At 41.8% G+C, this 22,865-nt stretch overlaps 1 protein-coding gene across 3 annotated transcripts in view; it reads right to left on the bottom strand.

Annotated features, from left to right (window-relative positions):
* rmdn1 (regulator of microtubule dynamics 1) overlaps nucleotides 1-18,063 on the bottom strand; it is a 30,620-nt gene extending 12,557 nt beyond the window's left edge. Inside the window, exons 1-3 of one of the 3 annotated variants that reach the window (XM_072570307.1) lie at nucleotides 17,920-18,063; nucleotides 13,621-13,738; nucleotides 3,542-3,629 (exon numbers count right to left, since the gene is read on the bottom strand). In XM_072570307.1, coding sequence (XP_072426408.1) covers nucleotides 3,542-3,629; nucleotides 13,621-13,738; nucleotides 17,920-18,063 — 350 coding nt within the window. The remainder of the gene's footprint in view (nucleotides 1-3,541; nucleotides 3,630-13,620; nucleotides 13,739-17,919) is intronic. The other 2 variants (XM_072570310.1, XM_072570308.1) reach the window with 2 other exon arrangements.
* Between the last annotated feature and the right edge of the window lie 4,802 nt (nucleotides 18,064-22,865).

Raw genomic sequence — 22,865 nt, 5'->3', positions numbered from 1 at the left:
TGGTGTACATTTTAATGTTAGAAAAAAAACACTCAACTGACTTCCACTGTCTGATGCATTGCAGTAGACCTTTGAGTAAGCATTTTTAATAAAACAGCATTCACAAAGTATGTCAATTCTGATTTTTTTTAATTTTTCTAAATGCAGAATAAATGCTGCATCGCTTGAATAAATGACTTCTGATAATAAATGAAATAAAAACAAAGTTGCTGGAAAATCTCAGCAGGTCTTTTAGAACTGGAGTTCTGAAGAAGGGCCACTGGAACCAAAACGTTAATGATTTCTCTCCACAGATGCTGCCAGACATGCTGAGCTGTTCAAGCAATTTCTGTTTTTGTTTCAGATTCCCACCATCCACAATTCTTTTAGTTTTCTGATAATACATACATGTCACATTCAACATACAGTTAATACCAGGATTAAGGAAATAAGCACATACAAATTTGAATAAGCAGTTTAATATAGCCAGGTCCCTTCAAGATTCTGACTACTTTTCATTTTGCTACACATGTTCTTGCAAAGACACAAAATAATACCAACTCTTTTCTGAAAGCTTCAAGTAAATCAGCCCAAATTTTGAAATAATAACAGAAAATCTTGGAAATAGTTGGCAGTTCTGCAAGCATCTGTGGTAAAGTAAGTAGAATTAACTTTTCAAGTTGATAACGTTTCATCAGAACTGGAAAAAGTTAAAGGTGCAAGAGGTCTTAAGCAAGCAAGGCTATCAAATGTGAATGAGCATGGAAAAGAAATTAAATTTCTGTACCATTGTGGAAGATTGGATGCGAGCCTAAGAGGTACAGTTAGTAAGTTTGCAGATGACACCAAAATTGGAGGTGTAGTGGACAGCGAAGAGGGTTACCTCAGATTACAACAGAATCTTGACCAGTTGGGCCAATGGGCTGAGAAGTGGCAGGTGGAGTTTAGTTCAGATAAATGCGAGCTGCTGCATTTTGGGAAAGCAAATCTTAGCAGGACTTATACACTTAATGGTAAGGTCCTGGAGAGTGCTGCTGAACAAAAAGACCTTGGAGTGCAGGTTCATAGCTCCTTGAAAGTGGAGTCGCAGGTAGATAGGATAGTGAAGAAGGCGTTTGGTATGCTTTCCTTTATTGGTCAGAGTATTGAGTACAGGAGTTGGGAGGTCATATTGCGGCTGTACAGGACATTGGTTAGGCCACTGTTGAAATACTGTGTGCAATTCTGGTGTCCTTCCTATCGGAAAGATGTTGTGAAACTTGAAATGGTTCAAAACCATTTACAAGGATGTTGCCAGGGTTGGAGGATTTGAGCTTTGGGGAGAGGCTGAATAGGATGGGGCTGTTTTCCCTGGAGCGTCAGAGGCTGAGGAGTGACCATATAGAGGTTTACAAAATTATGAGGGGCATGGATAGGATAAATAGACAAAGTCTTTTCCCTGGGGTCGGGGAGTCCAGAACTAGAGGGCATAGTTTTAGGTGAGAGGGGAAAAATACAAAAGGGTCCTAAGGGGCAACATTTTCACACAGAGGGTGGTATGTGTATGGAATGAGCTGCCGGAGGAAGTGGTGGAGGCTGGTACAATTGCAACATTTAAAAGGCATTTGAATGGTTATATGAATAGGAAGGGCTTGGAGGGAGATGGGTTGGGTGCTGGCAGGTGGGACTAGATTGGGTTGGGATATCTGGTCGGCATGGACGGGTTAGACCTAAGGGTCTGTTTCCATGCTATACATCTCTATGAGTCTAAATGGCAGATATTGCAAGAAAAATAGGAATAGTAATGGAACAATTAAAAAAAAAGTTGCAAGTATTTCGAGGAGCCGGATATGGGAAGATTATGAACAGTTGCCAGCCGAAAGAAAATATTAAAAAGCAAAAACCTGAAAAGGAAAATAAAATTATAATCTGAAATTGTAATACAGTACTTATTTGTGAATCCAAAAGTCTATAAAATACCAAGTCAACAGATAAGAAGGTGTTCCTCAAGTTTACATTGAGGGTTCACTGGAAGTGTAAGAGGTTGAGGTCAGAGTTGGAGCAAGATGGAGGATTAAAATTATAGGCAACTGAAAAGATTTTTTTAAATTCATTCATGGGAAGTGGGCTTTCCTGACTGGGCCGCACTTACTGCCCACTGTGTTTGTACAGTGGCTACAAGAGAAGGGTAGAGGCTAGGAAGTCAACAGCAGGTAAATCATCCCTAACTCACCAAAGCCTACCCACAAGGTACAAGTCATGAATATGATGGAATACTTGTCATTTGATGAGTGCAGTTTCAACAACACTCAATAAGTTTGACACTATTCAAAACAAAGAAGCTTGACACTGTGTTGTACAGTGGCTAGTCTAGTGCAGTTACTGGTCATTGCTAAGTCCCAGGATGTTGAGGTGCCGTCTGTTTGCCTGTCCTTGCGCACAAAGTGGCCTGGCAGCAGCACTGCAACGGGTCAGTGAGATCCAAATTGTACTCCTGAAGTGCTGAATTCCATTAAAAGTTAGTGCCACGATGATGTAATGAGGTTTGCTAATGCAATGTCTATGGATGGAGGGTATGTGCAACTGCTGCTCATGAAGCTTGCCCTGAGGTGCTGTGAAACGCTAGCTATGGAGCTGCCTGGTACCCGCAGAGTGCTCATGTCAGGAATTGTCACCCACTAGTTTCACTCCACTACTTGGAGAAATAGAAAACTGGTTAGAAATGAGGCAAGCTTAGGTGATAACGGGGTGTTAATGAGTGTAAATGGGCCTCTTGCCACTCACTACTGAGATTGTCATCTTGCCAAAAAAGCCTTGTGTAGAGAATCTACCCTTTTCTTCCCCGACATCAACAACCTCATATTCCAACCTTGCAATATTTCCCCAACTCACTCATCTTTGCAAACACTGCTCAAGGGCTGGCAAATTTCCGATGATGAACTCTTTCTGTCCACAGATGCTATTAAACTTGCTAAACATTTCCAATATTTCACTCGCATATCTGCAGTATTTTATTTTATTTTCAATTTTAATTTTATTTTGTACTTACATATGCCAAGAGTTAAGATTAAAGTGGTGCTGGAAATGCACAGCAGGTCAAGCAGCTGCGTGATCTGCTGTGCTTTTCCAGCACCACTCTAATCTTGACTCTGATCTCCAGCATCTGCAGTCCTCATTTTCACCAATATGCCAAGAATTGTCAACTCTCACGTGAAAAGCATTCATCCTTCTACAGCAAAGAGGTCAACAAAAATTTACCTCTTGTACTAAACCACTGACAATAATTAACTCAAATATATATGTGCAACTTGGATTTAAAGTCAATGCATGTAATTAATACTGAAGTTTAATTTGAGCTGAAGATATCCACAGGTGACTAAAAAGCACCAGTAAAGCACACTTGATTTGCTTCTACTTAATAGTAAGCAATCCCTCAGCTACCATTTACTCTTTGAGGGTTCAAGATATTAATGGCATTCCATGGTTTACAAACTCAGTTCAAAGAAACATTAGACAGGGAACACCGAGTGGCAGGTAATTAACACAGCTGAATGCTTCAGGTATACGTTGGTTGATAGATTACCTGTTCTTGTGTTCAATAAGGAGGTGATAAAGTTTTTCCACTTCTCCAGTGCCATAAAGATAGTCAGCACGGTCTATAATTTCTTCCACTGGAAATCCAAAGAATAATTGATATCACACAAAACATTGTCTTATATATGTAACAGTTAAAAATTGTAGATATTTCCAGGAGCATCATGCATTTTATCAAATCGCAAGACTGTGAAACTCTTAAGTAGTAAAGCAATACTGCAGGTTATAAAATCTGTAAGCAATTTTAAGGACAGACTTGATTAAGTTTTTGAGAAAGTTACCAAAAAGATTGATGATGGCAGTGCAGTAGACGTTGTTTACTTGAATTTTAATAAAGCCTTTGACAAGGTTCTGCATGGTAGACTAATTAGTAAAGTTAAGTCATGTACAAATCAAGGTGAGCTTGTCAATTGGACACATAATTGGCTTAAAGGCAGGAGACAGAGTGATATTGGAGGGTTGCTTTTCCGACTGGACATCTGTCAGCAGCAGTGTTCCACAGGGATCAGTTCTGGGTCATCATTTATTGAGCATTCTAAGTGGTTCAATATTATAATATCTGCCCAAGAATCACAGCACTACAAAATATATACAGATGATTCCTCACTTTGCTAAGATAGCAATACCAATTAGGATAAACATGTCACTGGAGCATTTGCAAGCTTATTAGATTTAACTTATGTAATACCCATGCTAAATACAAAACCTTGACTTTTTAAAAAAGTCAACATATAAAATATTCTTTCATCTGTATAATATTGTGAAAATAAAAGGTTACATTGAACATGCTATGTTACTAATATTATTTCACTCAGTTTATTCTATCTGATTCCCTGGTTGCATCGATGTAATGCCTAATGTTACATCCATTATCACAGATACGAAAACAGCATCACAACATGAAATATTTTTCTTCAAGACAACACACGTATGACAAGAAAGTTATACTAATCTGCTCAATTTAAACATTAGTTTATTTAATGTGGTATCTGAAAGGTAATACACAAGCAGCACAGAGTTACAATTCATACTCCATTAACGGAAATCAAGCCCCACTAATCCCAAAGTTCCGCTAATCCCGCCTCATTCCTATCCAAGGTCCTAGGCAGACTGGCTGCACTGTTGACAATGTGCTCTTTTCTACACTGGGGAGACTAGGCATGACTTATTTGCAGGACAACTACATTCTGCCTGTGTAAATGATCCTGAGCTTCCAGTTGCTTGCCACTTCAACACACCACCATGTTCCCTGGCCAAGGTTACTGCCACTGCAAGACTTAAACCATTTGGGAACCCAGCTCCAGAGGTGTGTATGAATATCTCTGATCAGTTGATTCGAAATATCTTATAGTTTTGAAGCAGCTCTTGTGCCACAGTGGTAATCTCCCTGCCTCTGAGCCAGGAGGCTCAGGATCAAGTCCCACCTGCTCCAGAGATGTGTGATAGAATTTGAAAATTTGATTAGAAAATTAAAGTAAAAACCATACTAGATATGACTGCCTAAGAGACTGAAAGAAGAATTTTCTAGAACACCATTTTCCCATATTGCTCCTTCAAGTGTGTGCCTATGAGGAGATAACATAGTTAAGTTACAGGTAGGAAACAGAGCTAAGTATCTAATCATAATGCTTCAGTAGTCCTGTGCAGGAAGCATACTCAATGAATCAAACTGAGCTAACAGCTTGCAAAAATGGAGCTTAATGGTTAAAGAGCTGTGCAGAATCTCCCAAGCTAGCTACATTAGATCTGGTTTGTCAGGGCATTGCTTAACATATTACTAACACTTGCAAACATTTTGCCTGCAGCACCCACTGTTTCTTTTTCCATCTAAAGCAAACAGCAGAAACTATTTGAGAGATTTGTTGGTAACATACTCAAAAATAGTAAGGAACCAGAAGACACAGATTTAAAGTGAGTGGTAAAAGAAGCAGAGAGAAGTTGAAGAGTTTTTTTTATTATGCACCAAGTTATGTAGTACTGTATATTTTTTCATGCTTTAAGCTAAGTTGTGTGTTTGCATTTGTCCTCATTAATATTCTCACTATGAGCACCATTTGCAACAAGGGGAGTAGCACTGATGCGTATCATGGGAAACTGTGGATAATGTAAGTTAGAGAACGTATTGGGATATATTAATAGGGTTGGATGAGAAGAGGCTTGGGTCGATCCTACAGACCAACTATACCAAAAATATCATTCCTAAGTATTTATATTTATGGTGTCAATCACTCCATAAGTGCTCTTAGCATCTCTCATTGTTCTATACTGCTTCCAATGAAAGGGACTCCACTGCTGTAACCTAGAGGTATCTACTTCCTCAATTGTTCTGAAGATGGACCCAATCAGTAAGTATGATCAGCTTTACATCGTTCAGTTATTGCGACTAGTCTCTTGCACAAGAAAGGGCACCGAGGGATTGACAATAAATGCTGGCCAAGCCAGCACCAGTCACATCCAGAAAACACACAACTTCAACTTACAAAAATAAAAGTAAAATATTGCACATACTGGAGCTCTGAAACTTAAACTGAAGGGGCTGGAGAAATTCAGGAGATTTGGAAGTATCTTTGGAGATAGAAACAAAATTAACATTTCAAGTCTAATGTTACTGGTCTTTGGAAATCAGATTGGTTCATTGGGCTCTGAAGTCATATTTGACTTGAAATGCTACATTTGTTTCTTTCTCGATAGCTACTACGATCTCCTCCACGTCCTTTCTTCTCTAGAGCGTCTGACTCAGCTGCTGCTTGGTTGCAAACTGACTTATCACAGTCATACAAAGACCAAAAAAAAAATCTAATGCAGGAAGTGAAAAGCATTTTTCAAACTAAAGCATTGCTACTTGATTTGGAACAATGATAAAAATTCCTGAATTGCTTCACAATTGAAGGATTTATGTAGCAATCCTGAACTTGAAAGATTAATAATTTCTCTTCCTACTAATATGCTTGGAAAGGCAGTGGATTGAACTGTTATAATATTCAGGTTCTCAGTATTTTCCACAGCTCTAGTGTATTCCCCATTGAGTTGACAAACTGATTTCAGTTCACATATTTCTATTTCTAACCGATAGATGGCAGTATTGCAACAGCGATCAAATTGCTGTTTTTTTAAGAAATGCAAATAGGAAATCTATAACAGATAAAAGAACACTTGTGGCACAGTGGTAGTGTTCCTATCCCTGGGCCACAAGTCTGAGTTCAAGTCTCACCTGCTCATCAAATGCCTGTCATAGTACATCCATGATTTGGAGGTGCCAGTGTTGGACTGGGGTGGACAAAGTTAAATATCACAACACCAAGTTATAGCCCAACAGGTTTATTTGGAAGCACTAGCTTTTGGAGTGCTGCCCCTTCATCAGATGGTTCTTCATCATCCTTCATCAACCACCTGATGAAGGAGCAGTGCTCCGAAAGCTAGTGCTTCCAAATAAACATGTTGGACTATAATCTGTTGTGTGATCTTTACCATAATATGTTGCATTGGGGTGCAGGTCTCTGGCACAAAGTGTGTCCCTGTTGCACAGAAGGGAAAGGGGGTAAGGAAGACAGTGTTAGTCACTGGGGACTCAATAATTAGAAGGTTTGTTGGGAACAAAAGAGACTCACTGTTGGTGTATTGCCTCCCAGGTGCCAGAGTCTGTGATGCCTCAGATAGTGTCTTTAGGGTCCTGAAGGTAGAGGATGACCATCCCCAAGTCATGGTCCACATAGGTACCAATGACATAGGTAGAAGGAGGGTTAGGGATGTAAGGCAGGATTTCAGTATGGACTTGTTGGGTCGAAGGGCCTGTTTCCATACTGGTATCAGATGACTGGAGGATTGCAAATGTGCCCTGTTCAAGAGGGGCAGTAGAGATGACCCAGGTAATTATAGACCAGTGAGGCTTAGGTCTGTTGTAGGAAAAGTTTTAGAAAGGATTATAAGAGATACGATTTATAATCATCTAGCAAGCAACAATTTAATTGGAGATCGTCAACATGATTTTGTCAAGGGCAAGTCATGTTTCACAAACCTCATTGAGTTTTTGAGAAGGTGACCCAACATGTGGATGAGGCAGTTGACAAGGTGTACATGGACTTCAGTATAGCCTTTGATAAGGTTCCACATGATAGGCTTTTGGAGAAAATGCAGAGGGATTGAAGGTGATTTAGCAGTTTGAATAAGAAACTGGCTTTCTGTAAGAAGGCAGTGAGTGGTGGTTAATGGAAAATATTCAGCCTGGAGTCCGGTTACTAGTGGTGTGCCACAAGGATCTGTTTTGGGACCACTGCTGTTTGCTATTTTTATAAATGACTTAGACACGGCATAGGTGGATGGGTTAGTAAATTTGCAGATGACACTAAAATCGGTGCAGTGGTGGACAGTGTGGAAGATTGTTGCAGGTTGGAGGGGGACTTGGATAAACTGCAGAATTGGGCTGAAAGATGGCAAATGGAGTTCAATGCAGATAAATGTGAGGTGATTCACTTTGGGAAGAATAACAGGAAGGCAGATTACTGGGTGAATGGAAAGATTCTGGATGTGCAGAGGGATCTTGGGAGTCCATGTACATAGATCCCTGAATGTTGCTACCCAGGTTGATACTGCTGTTAAGAAGGCACACGGTGTGTTAGGTTTTACTGGTAGAGGGATTGAGTTCCGGAGCCATGATGTCATGCTGCAACTGTACAAGACACTAGCGCGGCTGCACTTGAAGTATTATGTACAGTTCTGGTCACACCATTTCAGGAAGGATGTGGAAGCATTGAAAACGCTGCAGAGGAGATGTACCAGGATGTTGCCTGGTCTGAAGTATAGGTCTTATGAGGAAAGGCTGAGGGACTTGGGCTGTTCTCATTGGAGAGAGGAAGACTAAGAGGGGATTTAATAGAGACAAACAAGGTGATCAGAGGATTAGATAGGGTGGACAGTGAGAGTCTTTTTCCTAGGATGATGACATTGGCTTGTATGAGGGGACATAGCTGCTATTTGAAGGGTGATAGATTTAAGACAGATGTCAGAGGCAGATCTTTACTCAGGGAGTGATAAGGGTGTGGGATGCCCTGCCTGCCAATGTAGTTAACTCAGTTTCATTAGGGGCATTTAAACAGTCCTTGGATAAGCATATGGATGATGTTGGGATAGTATAGGTGATGGGCTTAGATTAGTTCACCGGTCGGCGCAACATCGAGGGCCTAAGGGCCTGTTCTGTGCTGTATTGTTTTATGTATGTAATACATCCAAACAAGTTGATAAAAAATATTTTAGAGTATCAGGTCCTTCAAGGCCATCCTATCGTCATGTTGCACGCTATATGGCTGTGACCCCAGTCACATTTTCCCTGACCCCCTCCCTTCACCTCACGTCCAAAACAGAGACATAGCCACCCACTCCCAACAGCACCGCACCAATTTCTTGGGAGAGACAAAATAAAAGAAATCCAATGACTAATATAGGAAAAAAAGGACAAATTTCTTGCCAATCTTTAAAGCAAGAAAACAAATTTTGTGGCACTACAATGACTGGGAGTTACCTCCCTCGAGTGCCAACCATTTTCTATAAATTAGGTTGACTACTCTCAAGAACTTAAGCAGCTCTCTGCTAATTGTTTGCAGCAAATTCAAACTCACTGCACAAGCCTGCAACACATTCCATAGAACGATGACTCTCTGTGAAATAAATAATCTCCTCACAAATAATCCAATTCTATACCTAAATCACTCACACTCATGTCCTCTGCTGCTTGTTAACCTATCTAACTCAGATAGTCTATCCACACAGGGCCAATACATTACTTTTATTGAAATGCAAAATCACTGTCAAATCTCATTGTCATTGTTAAAGTCTAAGTTCCCTAAGATATAAACAATAAAGACTTTAACACAAGGATAACTGAATGAGTAGCCATTCGACACAATTCAACTTCAGTGATTAAAGACCCAAAAACAAATACGATCTTGAGGTAATTATGTAAGTGCAAGGCCATTCTTGCTTCTTCTATACTGGGTGATATCAATCTCCCTTCCCCCAATAACATTATACAGTATAATTGTTGCTGAAAAGATTCCAAAGTTTTTAGTGAATGTGCACAGAGATTAATCTTTGAGTGAAGAAGAACTTCCTGTTATCAGTTCTAAAAATAAATTAAAATGGTCCACCACAGATCCTGAATGACACCTTATTTATAAGTACTACGTTTGTCCTTTAATTCATTTACATCATCCCTAAATTTAAATACATGGAGTGGAAACATGGTTGAGACTCTCAAACATCAGTCTCCAAAATGAAAATAAATTGTACAAATTCCAATTGCTTATTAGCAGTATTTATATCCAGTAAGTTGTAGATGGAGCACAGTTTACAGAAGAGCTCACTGCAACCAATATATTTTAGAGCAAAGTTTATTTATTTAGGTAACAGAGTTTAAATAGCAATACTTGCATTGCCACCACAAATGCAGGGGGAACCCATGAAGTCTTGGTCCCTTTGACATCAACATTTGGAGGCCTTGAGTAATGGCTTCATATATCAACTATATCTCATGAAACAGCCATATGCTCATGAAATAATTAGAAAACCAAACATGCAATGGGCACTCAGAAAGAGCCCACAGTCTCTAAGCCATGTGGCAAGTCAGGTGGGTCAGCCAGGAGTCAGCCGCGAGTGTCTGGGATGGGCTTAGCCGGTGGGATTGCCAAAGCCAAGGAGGTTGGCAAGCAGGATGACAGGCAACAGGGGTGGGTACAGGCAACATGATGAGAATGGATAGTGTGTGGCCAGTGATGGACAGAGCAGCTAATGGAATGGCTGACAACAAACAGGGATGGCCAGTGATGAGGAGGCAGCCAACGACAGTATGAATGGACAGGATAGTGGAAACAAGGGTCCAGCCACCAATGATGGGCGTGGACAGAGTAGCAGCTAGTGAGAAGGGGGTAGGCAGCAGGTCAGAGAGTGTGAAACAGCAACAAGAAATATACATTGTTTCAGATTCTAGTGCATAGTAGTGTTGTCAGCACAGACTTCCTGTTCAAGTGCAGAGGCAGGAGATAAAGTGGGTAAACCTAGAGATTGTATTGTTTAAACTAAAGTCTTTTAAAAACTGCAGCAAGCAACTGCCTATTCACCATCTACAAAGCACAAATTAGGAGTGTGATGGATAGTGCAACTGCAACAGCTGTGTCAAGAAACTCGACACCTTCAGGACAACTGGCTTACTGGCACCCAGTCCACCACCTTAACATTCACTCAGTCCACCACCACGTTCTGGGTTCTCCTGCAAGCCATACTCCATCCTGACTACGTCACTGATCCTTCCAGCAGTCGCTGGATTAAAATCCTGAAATTCCCTTCCTAACAGCACACAGGGTGCTACTACCCTCCATGAACTGGTGCAGAAGGTATCTCGCCATCTTCTCAAGACCAGTTAGGGATGGGCAATAAGGGGATGGGTAACAAATGTTGATCCAGCAAAGAAGCCCACATTTTATAATAGAATTTTAAAAAACACAACACTCCAAGATCTCTATGCTCCAAAGATTTCAGCCCCATGGGCATTCTAGATTTTAATCACTCCATCATTGCTGACCTTGCATTCAGCTCTCCAAACCCTAAACCTGAAATTCACTCCTGAAAACCTTTCACTTTCTATCTCTCATAGGATGTTCCTTATATCCTCCATCTTTGACCAAGCTGTCGGTCAGACCTAATCCTCCTGTGAAGCATCTTGGAGCATCTTATTGTATCATGTACCTTCATAAATACAAATTACTATTATGCAATAAGAATTCTGAATCATTACAACTGATTTCTGAAAACATAATGGTGTCAGCCACAATCATCAAACTAATTCAAACAAAGTTTCTAAAAGTCGTATTCTTGCCTCACTTTGCAAGGTGTGTTGAAACAAAATTTAAAATGGAGCACTCGGTCTTCTGTCAATGGTTATGTTAATTTTCAATAATGCAGTTGTGCTTAACTTTCCTTGTTGGTCAATAAAGTTAAGAAGCTTTAGAGAATACCTTTAGAGCACAAGTAGAGGAAGGACTTAGTGCTCTGTAATCAGGAAAGCTACAATTCAATCTTCTAGCAAAACCCAACACAAACTGGAGGATTACCACTTCATCTTCCATCTTGGCACCTTACAGACCTTAAGACTCAATTTGAGTTTAACAACTTCAAAATAATGAACACCTTCCTCCATGTTCTTAACACAATACAATAACCCTAGATCCTGTTTTGTATGGGTTGTTTCCAGTATAACTAACCCATTTTCAGATATTCACACATCCCATTCACACCTATTCAGCATTTAGTTCTTCTCTGGCTTACTATCTTTTGTCTGTTTCCCCTTTTCACTCTCTTTCTGGGCACTGTCTCCATCTATTTATCTCACTCATTCCCGATAACCCCAGGCCCACACGTCTGCAGCATAAATACCACCAGTTGTGATAAAGGATCACTGGACTTGAAACAGTAGCTCTGTTTTTGTCTCCACAAATACGGTCATGCCTGCTGAGTTTCTCCAGCACTTTCTGTTTTTGCTCAGACCTCTACATTGGAACACACACTTTAGGGAAGGTGCCCAAAAATGGATGCTACCAAATATCTAGACCATAATTTTGAATAGGCCGGGCATTGAGAAGGATCAATCTTTGATTCTGGCGAGATCAAGATTCTTATAACATTATGACATTGAGACCTCATTTAGCAAGATGGGCCTTATGCAAGAAATTATAAAATGTTCAGCATTTACTTAGTTCAAGTATTAGTGCAAATGTTCAATTAGACCATTCAGCCCATTGAGTCTGCCCCACCATTCAATCATGGCTGATATGTTTCTCAACCCCATTCTCCTGCTTTCTCCCCATAACTCTTGATCCCCTTACTCACCAAGAACTTATCTATCTTTGTCTTAAATAAACTCACTAACTTAACCTTCACAGCCTTCTGTGGCAATGAGTTCCACAGATTAACCACCCTCTGGCTGAAGAGATTCCTCTTCATCTCAATTCCAAAGGGTCATTCCTTCACTGTGAGGTTCTAGTCTCTCCTATTAGTGGAACCACCTCACAATATCCACTCTATCCAGGTCTCTCAGTTTTATGTAAATTTCAATCAGACCGCACCTCATCCTTCTGAACTCCATTAAGTACTGACCCAGAATTGCTCCTCATATAACAAGTCCTTCATCTCCAGCATCACTCTTGTAAACCTGTTCTGTATCCTCTCTCATGCCAACACATCCTTCCTTAGGTACAGGGCACAAAACTGCTCATATTCCAAATGCAGTCTGTTCAATCTTATACAGCCTCAGCAGTACATCTCTGCTCTTGAAATGAATGCTAACATTGCATTTACCTTTCTAAACTCCAACTGAACCTGTATGTTAACCTTAAGAGAATCCTGAACTAAGATTTCTTAGTCCCTTTGAGTTTCAGTTTTCCGAAGCCTTTCCCCATTTAGAAAAGTCGATTCTTCCTATCAAAGTGCATAACTTCACATTTTGTTATATTATTTTCAATCTGCCACTTCTTTACCCACTCCTCTCACCTATCCAAGTCCTTCTACAACCTCCCCCTTGCTCAACACTACCTGTCCCTTCACTTATCTTTGTATCATCTGCAAACTGAGCAACAATGCTCTCAGTTCCTTCGTCCAGATTGTCAATATATAATGAATAGTCAGGGTCCCAACACTGACTCTTGTGGAACTCTACTAGTCATGAGCTGCCATCCTGAAAAATACACCTTTATTCCCACTCTCTGCTTTCTGTCAGTCAATTGATCCTCTATCCATCCTAGTACCCTGCCTCTAACATCATGGGCTCTTATTTAGCAGCCTTCTGTGCAAGACCTTGTCAAAGGCCTTCTGGAAACCTAAATAGTTTATGTCCACCGGCTCTCCTTTGTCTAACTTGCTTGTTGTCTCCTCAAAGAATTCTAACCGATTTGACAGGAAGACAATTCTGACTATCAGAGGAGAAAATAAATAACCAGCATCATTGCTAGCCTGATTTTCTCATGTAAAAATGCGCAGTTACTTCACAGAGAAAATCATACTGCATGTCTCCAATTCTAAGTTTACCTTTTTCATCAGCATGAACTATGAGAAATCCTGGAATGTTTCTGTAAACGTCATAACCCAGAAAGGTCATTAGTGACAGAGTTAGTCGTCTTCCTAAATTTTTACCACCTCCCAAAACCTAGACATGGAAAATAAGTGTTATGGTTAAACACAATTAAATTCCAAAGTCATAATAAACAGTAAATAGAATATCATTTTAAAATTGAAGGGAATTTGAACACCTGGTCAAGAGAACTTGCTGCTTATCCTTTGCTGACACATGGTTATATTAGTTGGCTATTTTATGCTTTAAATAAACACCACAAAAGGAACAGAGATTATTCTACCTCTTGGAGAAAATACATAATATTTCCAAACAAGGGCAGAATGTACGCAATTAATGGTAGGGCCCTGGGTAGTGTTGTAAAACAGAGATATAGGGGTTCTGGTTTATAATTCTTTGAAAATTACATCACATATAGATAGGGTGGCTAAAAAGGGATTTAACACACTCGCTTTCATTGCTCAGACTTTTGAGTATAGGAGTTGGGATGGCATGTTGAGGTTGTACAAGAGGCCTTTTCTGGAGTGCTGTGTGCAGTTCTGTTCACCCTGTTACAGGAAGGGTTTTATTAAACTGGGGGGGGGTTCAGAAGATTTATCAGGATGTTGCTGGAAAAGAAGGCTGGGACCTTTGTCACTGGAGAATAGGAGGTTGAGAGGTGACCTTACTGAGGTTTATAAAATCATGAGGGGCAAAGATAAGGTGAATGACGCCCAAGGGTGGGGTGTTCAAAACTAGGCGGGGGCATATTTTTCAGGTGAGAGGAAAAAGATTTCAAAAGGATATGAGGGGCAAAGTTTTTATATAGGGAGTGATTCATGTGTGGAATAAACTGCCTGGGAAAGTGGTGAATGCAGGTACAGTTACAATGTTTAAAAGATCTTCAAATAAGTTCACGAATAGGAAAGGTTTGGAGGAATATGGGCCAAGTGCAGACAGGTGGGATAAGTTTAGTCTGGAACATGATCAGCGTGGATTAGTTGGACTGAAGGGTCTGTTTCCATGCTTCATGATTCTAGCTTTTTAAATCCTTTGCATTATGAGTCATAATGTGTCAACCATTGCAACAGCAAACTCAACAACCCAGAACAGCTGCTTACAGTAAGAACTAAATTGTTTTGGCGGTCCACTGATTATAAACAGTAATTTACATGGGACTTCCTTCTCCTCCCTGAAAGTTTGTTTCATCTGCACTAGGGACCCTGGTCCTGAACACATTTTTTTCTAATTACAATGGATAATAAACCATAAAGTCAGAAACACCAGCCATAAATCAAGGGATAGTAAACTAAATTCACAATCAATGATTTCTCAAGCTGTATCCATCTTTGCAGCTTATTGCACCTTAAACATTATCAACAGGTAAAAAATCAGTATCCATAATACCAGTACATGGTAATGCCAAACTGATTTATTGTTCTATTCCCATCAAAGCTCAACTGTTTAATCTTCTGTCTTGCTCCTAATCTCCTTAAGTCTCCTTTCCAAACTTAACTAGCCAACAGCCATATTTCCCAATATTATCCATGTTATCTTAAGTGAAATTTCTTGATGCATGCTATATTAGAAGACATTGCAAAATGTAACTTCTTTGTCTTAGTGAAAATTACATTGGGATTGCAGGACACTGACCGTAAGACATAAGAGCAGAATTAGGCCATTTGGATCATCCAGTCTGCTCTACCATTCGATCATGGCTGACGCTTTTCAACACCATACTCCTGGCTTCTCCTCATAACCCTCGATCCCTTTACCAAGCAAGTATCCATCTATCCCTGTTTCAAATATACTAAATATGCTCAGGGGTGGCATGGTGGCTCAGTGGTTAGCACTGCTGCCTCACAGCACCAGGGTCCCAGGTTCGATTCCAGCCTTGGGTGACTGTCTGTATGGAGTTTGCACATTCTCCCAGTGTCTGTAAGGGTTTCCTCCCACAATCCAGAGATGTGCAGGCCAGGTGAATTGGCTATGCTAAATTGCCCATAGTGTTAGGTATATTAGTCAGAGGGAAATGGGTCTGGGTGAGTTACTCTTCAGAGGGTCGGTTTGGACTTGTTGGGCCGAGGGGCCTGTTTCACACTGTAGGGAATCTAATCTTAATGACTTGTCCTCCACAGACTTTCAGTGGCGAGGAGTTCCACAGATTCATCACTCTCTGGTTGAAGAAATTCCTCCTCCTCTCGGTTCCAAAGGATCATACTTCCACTTTGAAGCTGTGCCCTCGAGCCAGAGTCTCTTTCACTAATGGAAATATCTTCACCATGTTCATTGATAAGTTTCAAGCAAATCTCCCCCCATCATTCTAAACTTCATTTAGTACAAACACAGGCCTCAACTGCTCCTCATATGCCAAGCCCTTCATCATTCTTATAAATCTCCTCTGGACTGCCTCCAACACCAGCACATCCTTCCTTATACTAGCCCAAAACTGCTCATATTATTCCAAATGCAGTCTGACTGGAGCCTTGTACAGCCTCAGCAGTACATCTCTGAATGTGTATTCTAGCCATCTTGCAATAAATGCTAATTTTGCATTTGCCTTCCTAACTACCAACTGAACTTACATGGTAACCTGAAGAGAATCTTGAACTAGGACTCCTAGGTCCCTCTGTTCTTCAGATTTCCACAGCCTTTCTCCTGCAGAGTATTTATCAAAGGCCTTCTGGAAATCCAAATAGATACATCCCCAGGCTCTGCTTTGCCTAACTTGCTTCTTACCTCCTCAAAGAATTGTAACAATTTGTCAGGAATGACTTCCCTTGACAAAGCAGTGTTGACCCAGCCTTATTTTACCATGCATTTCTAAGTACTCCACAATCTCCATCTTTAATATTTGACTCTAATATCTTACCGACGACCAAGATCAGACTAACTGGCCTAAGGTTTCCTGTCTTCTGCCTCCCTCCCTTCTTAAACAGGGGTGTTACATTAACCATTTTTTCAGAGCTCTGGGAGCCTCCCTGATTCCTGAAAGTTCACCACCCTGAAGGACCTTGAACAGCATTGATGTATAGAGGGATCCTGGGGTTCAGTCCATAGCTCCCTGAAAGTGGCCATGCAAGTAGATAGGGTGGTAAAGAAGGCATGCTCGCCTCTCTTGGTCTGGGAACTGAGTACAAGAGTCAGGGTGTCAGGTTATAGCTTTATAAAACTTTGGTTCAGCCACACTTAAGAGTATTGCATTCAATTCTGGTTGTCACATTACAGGAAAGATGTGGAGGCTTTGGTGAGGGTGCAGAAGAGGTTTACTAGGATGCTGCCTGGATTAGATGGCATAAGTTATAGGGAGAGGCTGGAAAAACTTGGGCTGTTTTCTCTGGAGCAGTGGAAATTGAGGGGAGACTATGAAATTTGAGAAGCATAGATAGGCTTGATGGTCAGAAACTTTTTTCCAGATTTGAAATGTCTAAAACTAGGGGGAAAGGTGAGAGGGGAAAGTTCAAAGGAGGTGTGAGGGGCAACTTTGTTTTACACAGAGTGGTAAGAGTGTGGAACTCACTACCAGGGGTGGTAGTGAAGGCAGATAGGGGCATTTAAGGGTCTTTTAGAATAGCTCATGAATATGCAAGGAATGGAGGGCTATGGACCAAGGGCAGGCAGAAGGGATTAATTTAATTTGGTGTCATGTTCACATAACATTGTGGGCCAAAGGGCTGTACAGTTCTATGTTTACCAATGCATCTATAATCTCTTCAGTTAAGTACTTCCGAACTGTGGGATGTAGTCCACCTGGTCAGGGTAATTTATCCACCTTCAGACCTTTTATCTGCCCCAATACCTTTTCCTCAACTCTGCCCCCTGAATTTCTGGTATTCTGCTTTGATGTCCAAAACATGCACATTCTTACAGACACCTTTCATTCACAGAACATTTAAATACGGAAACATGCAAACGTGGGCCTACAGGGCAGAAATCCAATTGGTATGATGCAAGACAAGAATTTGGGGTCAAGTGCCTCAGTGACAACATGCATAAGAACTCTGATGAAATGGAGGTTTAAAATGAGAAATGGAATGATACCGGAACATATCTGGGATTACAACACAACTGTTGAGGTGTTTGCCAGGTTTGAAGATTAAATTGGGAGCTGCAATGTGATGCTGAACAGGACTGGGGGCTCAGGGTAGCAATTGGAGACCAGATGCGCATGCGCGGGCACCGCCACTTGTCCAACTTCCATTGGGACAGGAGACGGTTCAAGCCACAGTCTGAGCCCGGTAATAACACATCCGCCGGCCGAAAGCCCCGCCACCCACCTGCGCTCTCACCCCGGGCCTAGAAATGTACGTCCGCACTCGGCAGCACCCACTGCGCCCGGTCACAGTGGCTTTCAACAGGAACCGAAAAACTCCGGTGCCTCCGACAGCCGCCATTCTCCCCTCGGCCGGGCCGCTCCGCATCGCCCCCTGTGACCAGCAGGGGCGCTGTCATAAGGAGTTCGGCTGCTCCCTAGTGGCCAGTCCCTGTAATAACACCCACTTCTGGTTTCGTGCAGGATCGCAATGACAGCACTCAATTCTGATTCAGTACAGGATTAGATTGAGAGAACAGAGTCCTAATTTAATCCAGGATCGTACTGAGAGCAGTCAATTCGAATTTGCACCAGGATCACACTGACAACACAGAGTCCTGATTTAATACAGGGTCATATTAAAAATACAGAATCCTGATTTAATTTCGGATGACATTGATCTCACCAATCTTGATTTAATCTGGGGGGAATCGCACTGCGAGCATTCAATCCTGGTCAGATTGAGAGTACAGAGCCATGATTTAATCCAGGATCAGGCTGTAAGCACCCAGTCCCGATTTAATATAGGAGCAGACTGAGAGTACCCAGAAACAAAAACAGAACTTTCTGGAGAAACTCTGCAGTTCTGACAGCACCTGTGGAGAGAAACTGGAGTTAAACTTGGGATCAATGTCCCTTCTTCAGATGATGGTAGCTCGGAAAAGGTGGTATATACACTGATGGGGCTGTAGGAGGGAAAGGAGTGCACGGGTCCCAAGTTCAAGTGCCATCTGCACCACAGGAGTTTAATAACATGCCTGAACAAATTGATTAGAAAAATATCTGCATGGCTGACTGAAATGACCCACAGGCAGCCAGGGCAGACTGCCAGAATTTCCAGTCACCCAGGAAACGTTCATAAACACACAGTTCAGAGTATAACACCATAAAACCATAAAACATAGGAGCAGAAATTAGACCTTTCAGCCCATTGAATCTGCTCCACCATTCAATCATGGCTGATACGTTTCTCAACCCCATTCTCCAACTTTCTTCCTGTAACCCTTGATCCACTTGACAATTAAGACCTATCTATCTCTGTCTTAAATATACTCAATGACCTGTCCTCCACAGCCTCCTGTGGGAGTGAATTCCATAGATTCACCACTCTCTGGCTAAAGCAGACATATAGTGGACAGCAAAGAAGGTTACCTCAGAGTACAATGGGATCTTGATCAGATGGGCCAATTGACTGAGGAGTGGCAGATGGAGTTTAATTTAAATAAATGTGAGGTGCTGCATTTTGGAAAAGCAAATCTTTGCAGGACTTATACACTCAATGGTAAGGTCCTGGGGAGTGTTGGTGAACAAAGAGACCTTGGAGTGCAGGATCATAGTTCCTTGAAAGTAGAGTCATAGATAGATAAGATAGTGAAGAAGGCATTTGGTATAGAGCCACAGAGTTAGAGAGATGCACAGCACAGAAACAGACCCTTCGGTCCAACTCGTCCATGCTGACCAGATATCCCAACTTAATCTAGTCCCACTTGCCAGCACTCGGCCCATATCCCTCCAAACCCTCCACCACTTCCTCTGGCAGCTCATTCTGTACATGCACCACCCTCTGTGTGAAAAAGTTGCCCCTTAGGTCTCTTGTATATCTTTTCCCTCTCACCCTAAACCTATGCCCTCTAGTTCTGGACTCCCAACCCCAGGGAAAATACTTTGTCTATTTATCCTATCCATGCCCCTCGTGATTTTATAAACCTCTATAAGGTGACCCCTCAGCCTCTGACGGTCCAGTGAAAACAGCCACTGCCTATTCAGCCTCTCCCTACAGCTCAAATCCTCCAACCCTGGCTATATTCTTGTAAATCTTTTCTGAACACTTTCAAGTTTCACAACATCCTTCCTTTATTGGTCAGCTTATTGAGTATAAGAGTTATTATGTAATTTTGATGCTGTACAGGATGTTGGTTAGGCCACTTTTGGAATATTGCATGCAATTCTGGTCTCCTTCCTATCGGGGTGGGGGAGGGGGGGGGGGGAGGAGGGTGGAGCAGATAAATGGAAAAGGTGATGAACAGGTCAGGAGGGCGGTGCCAAGTTGGAGGCATGGAACTGAGATAATGTGGGGTGAGGGAAAATGAGGAAACTGTTGAAATCCACATTGATCATGTGTGTGGTTGCAGGGTCCCAAGATGGAATACACGGCATTCTTCCTCCAAGCATCAGGTGGTAAGGGGTTGGTGATACAGGAGGCCCAGGATCTGCATGTCCTTGATGGAGTGGGAGAGGGAGTTGAAGTGTTCAGCCGTGTGGTGGTGGGGTTGGTGGGTGCATGTGTCCCACAGATGTTCTCTGAAACTATCTGCAAGTAGGCATCCTGAATCCCCAATGTAGAGGAGACCATATCGGGTGCAATGGATACCGTAGATAACATTGGTGGAGGTACAGATAAATTTCTGTCACATCTGGAAGGATTCTTTGGGGCCTTGAACAGAGGTGAGGGGAGTCGTGTGGGCACAGGTTTTGCACTTCCTGCGGTGGCAGGGGAAGGTGCCAGGAGTGGGGTGTGGGCTTGTGCAGGGGGATGGGGGGGCATGGTCCTGATGAAGGAGTCACAAAAGGAATTGTCTCTCCGGAATGCTGATAGGGGTGGGGAGGGAAATATATCTCTGGTGGTGTTCTCCGTTTGTAGGTGGCAGAGTGGCAGAGGATGATGCTATGTATGTGGAGATTGGTGAGGTGGAAGGTGAGGACAAGCAGGTTTCTGTCCTTGTTGCATTGGGAGGGGTAGGGTTCAAGGGCAGAGGTGTGGGAACTGGAGGAGATGCCCTGGAGGGCATCGTTGACCACATGGGAGGGGAAATTGCGATCTTGGAAGAAGGAGTACATCTGGGATTTTCTAAGGTGGAATTGGTCATCCTGAGAACAGATGCAATGGAGGCGGAAGAATTAGGAATGAGGGATGGCATTTTTATAAGAGTTAGGGTGGGAGGATGTGTTGTCTAGGTCGCTGAGGGGGCCTCATTCCTGATGAAGGGCTTATATCTGAAACGTTGATTCTCCTGCTCCTCAGATGCTGCCTGACCTGCTGTGCTTTTCCAGCACCACACTCTCAACTCTGATCTTCAGCATCTGCAGTCCTCACTTTCTACCTATTTTATCATACATTTCCAAGTAGTCAGCAATCTCATTCTTCACAATGGACCCCAAAATTTATTCACCTTTAGGCCATTCATTTTTATCTAGTACCTTCTCCTTGGTGATAGCCACCATACTCAGCTCTGTCCCCTTACTCTCTTGAATTTTTGGGATATTACTTGTGTCTTCCACTATGAAGACTGACACAAAGTAATTAATCAGTTCCTCAACCATTTCCTTATTCCCCTCAACTATCTCACCAGTGTCATTTTCCAGCAGTCCAATGTCCACTTTTGCCTCTCTTTTGCCCTTTATATATCTAAAGAAACTCTTACAGTCTTCCTTTATATCAGTGGCAAGCTTACCTTCATATTTAATCTTCTCCCTCCTTATTTCTTTTTTTGTTGCCCTTTGTTGGTCTTTGTAAGCTTTCCAATCCTTTGGTTTCCCACCACCTTCTCCACATTGTATGCTCTCTCTTTTGCCTCTATGCTATCCCTGACTTCCCTAGTCATCCTCCCTGGACCATGCTTCTTTTTCCTCAGGATGAATCTCAGTTGTGTCTCCTGAATTGGCCCCAGAAACTCCTGCCATTGCTGTTCTACTGTCTTTCCTACTAGGCTCTTCTCCCAGTCAATTCTGTCCAGCTCCTCCCTCATGCCTCTATAGTTGCCTGTATTTAGCCATAATACCATTACCTCTGATTCTATCTTCTCCATCTCAAATTTCAGAGTAAATTCAATCATATTATGATCATTGCCTCCTAAGGGTTCCTTCACCCTAAGCTTCCTTATCAATCTACCTCATTGTACAAAACTAAAGCGAGTGTTGCCTGTTTCGTAGTGGGCTCCATCAGAACCTGCTCTAAAAGGCCACCTTATAGACATTTCACAAATACCTTTCCTTGCAATCCACTACCAACCTGATTTTCCCAGTCCACCAGCATATTGAAATGCCCACGATCATTGTAAGTTCACCTTTCTTACACACCTTCTCTATCTCCTGATGTATCTTGTACCCCAGCTCCTTACTACTATTTGGAGGCATGTACATAACTCCAACTATGGTATGTCAGTCAGACAATATGTTAATCGGAAAGTATTCAGTTCCCTTAGTGCTGAATTCGCACTCAAGATACTTGGGAATGGAAAAGAGCACTCAGTGGTAACTGATTCTGCCAAAAGTCACCCTTGATTGATTAAATATTATTCAATGCCAACTCACTTAGGCTCTCAGAGTACTTCGGGCAGATTTCCATAATCCACAGACAGCATGATGACATTGTGATTAGCCAGCTTATCACATAACTTTCAACTTTTCAACTAGAAGAAGGCACAGTTCAAAGAGAGAGGGGGAAAGTTTAGGGGAGAAGTGCAAGGACAATCTTTCAGAGGGTGTTGGGTCCCTGAAACACACTGCCAGTGGAAGTAATGGAAGCAAACATGTTAGTAATGTTTCAGGCTTATCTTGATAGATACATGAACAGCAGGCAAACAGAGAGATAGAAACTGTGCATGGGCAATAGGTAGCAGGTCTAAATAAATATTAGAGTTGGTGAAGGCTTGGTGGGCTGAAGGGCTTATTCTTGCATTGTACTTATTGTACAATTACAGGATATTCATTAATTAAGTTCATAGTGTGACTCTTTTATTTTCCATACTTCTGATGATCATTATACTTGTACCCAATATTAACAAAATCTCTATCGCTGTTAATGCCTGACCTTCAAAGTTATTCTTCTATAAGTAAAGGCCAGTAGCTATCACTGAAGACATTGATGAGCAGTAGCCCATATCCCCCCTTCCCCTTCTTCCTAATGGATAA

The sequence above is a fragment of the Chiloscyllium punctatum genome, chromosome 5 (assembly GCF_047496795.1).
Source record: "Chiloscyllium punctatum isolate Juve2018m chromosome 5, sChiPun1.3, whole genome shotgun sequence".
Taxonomy (NCBI): domain Eukaryota; kingdom Metazoa; phylum Chordata; class Chondrichthyes; order Orectolobiformes; family Hemiscylliidae; genus Chiloscyllium; species Chiloscyllium punctatum.
This window is presented reverse-complemented; position numbering and strand designations above follow the sequence as displayed.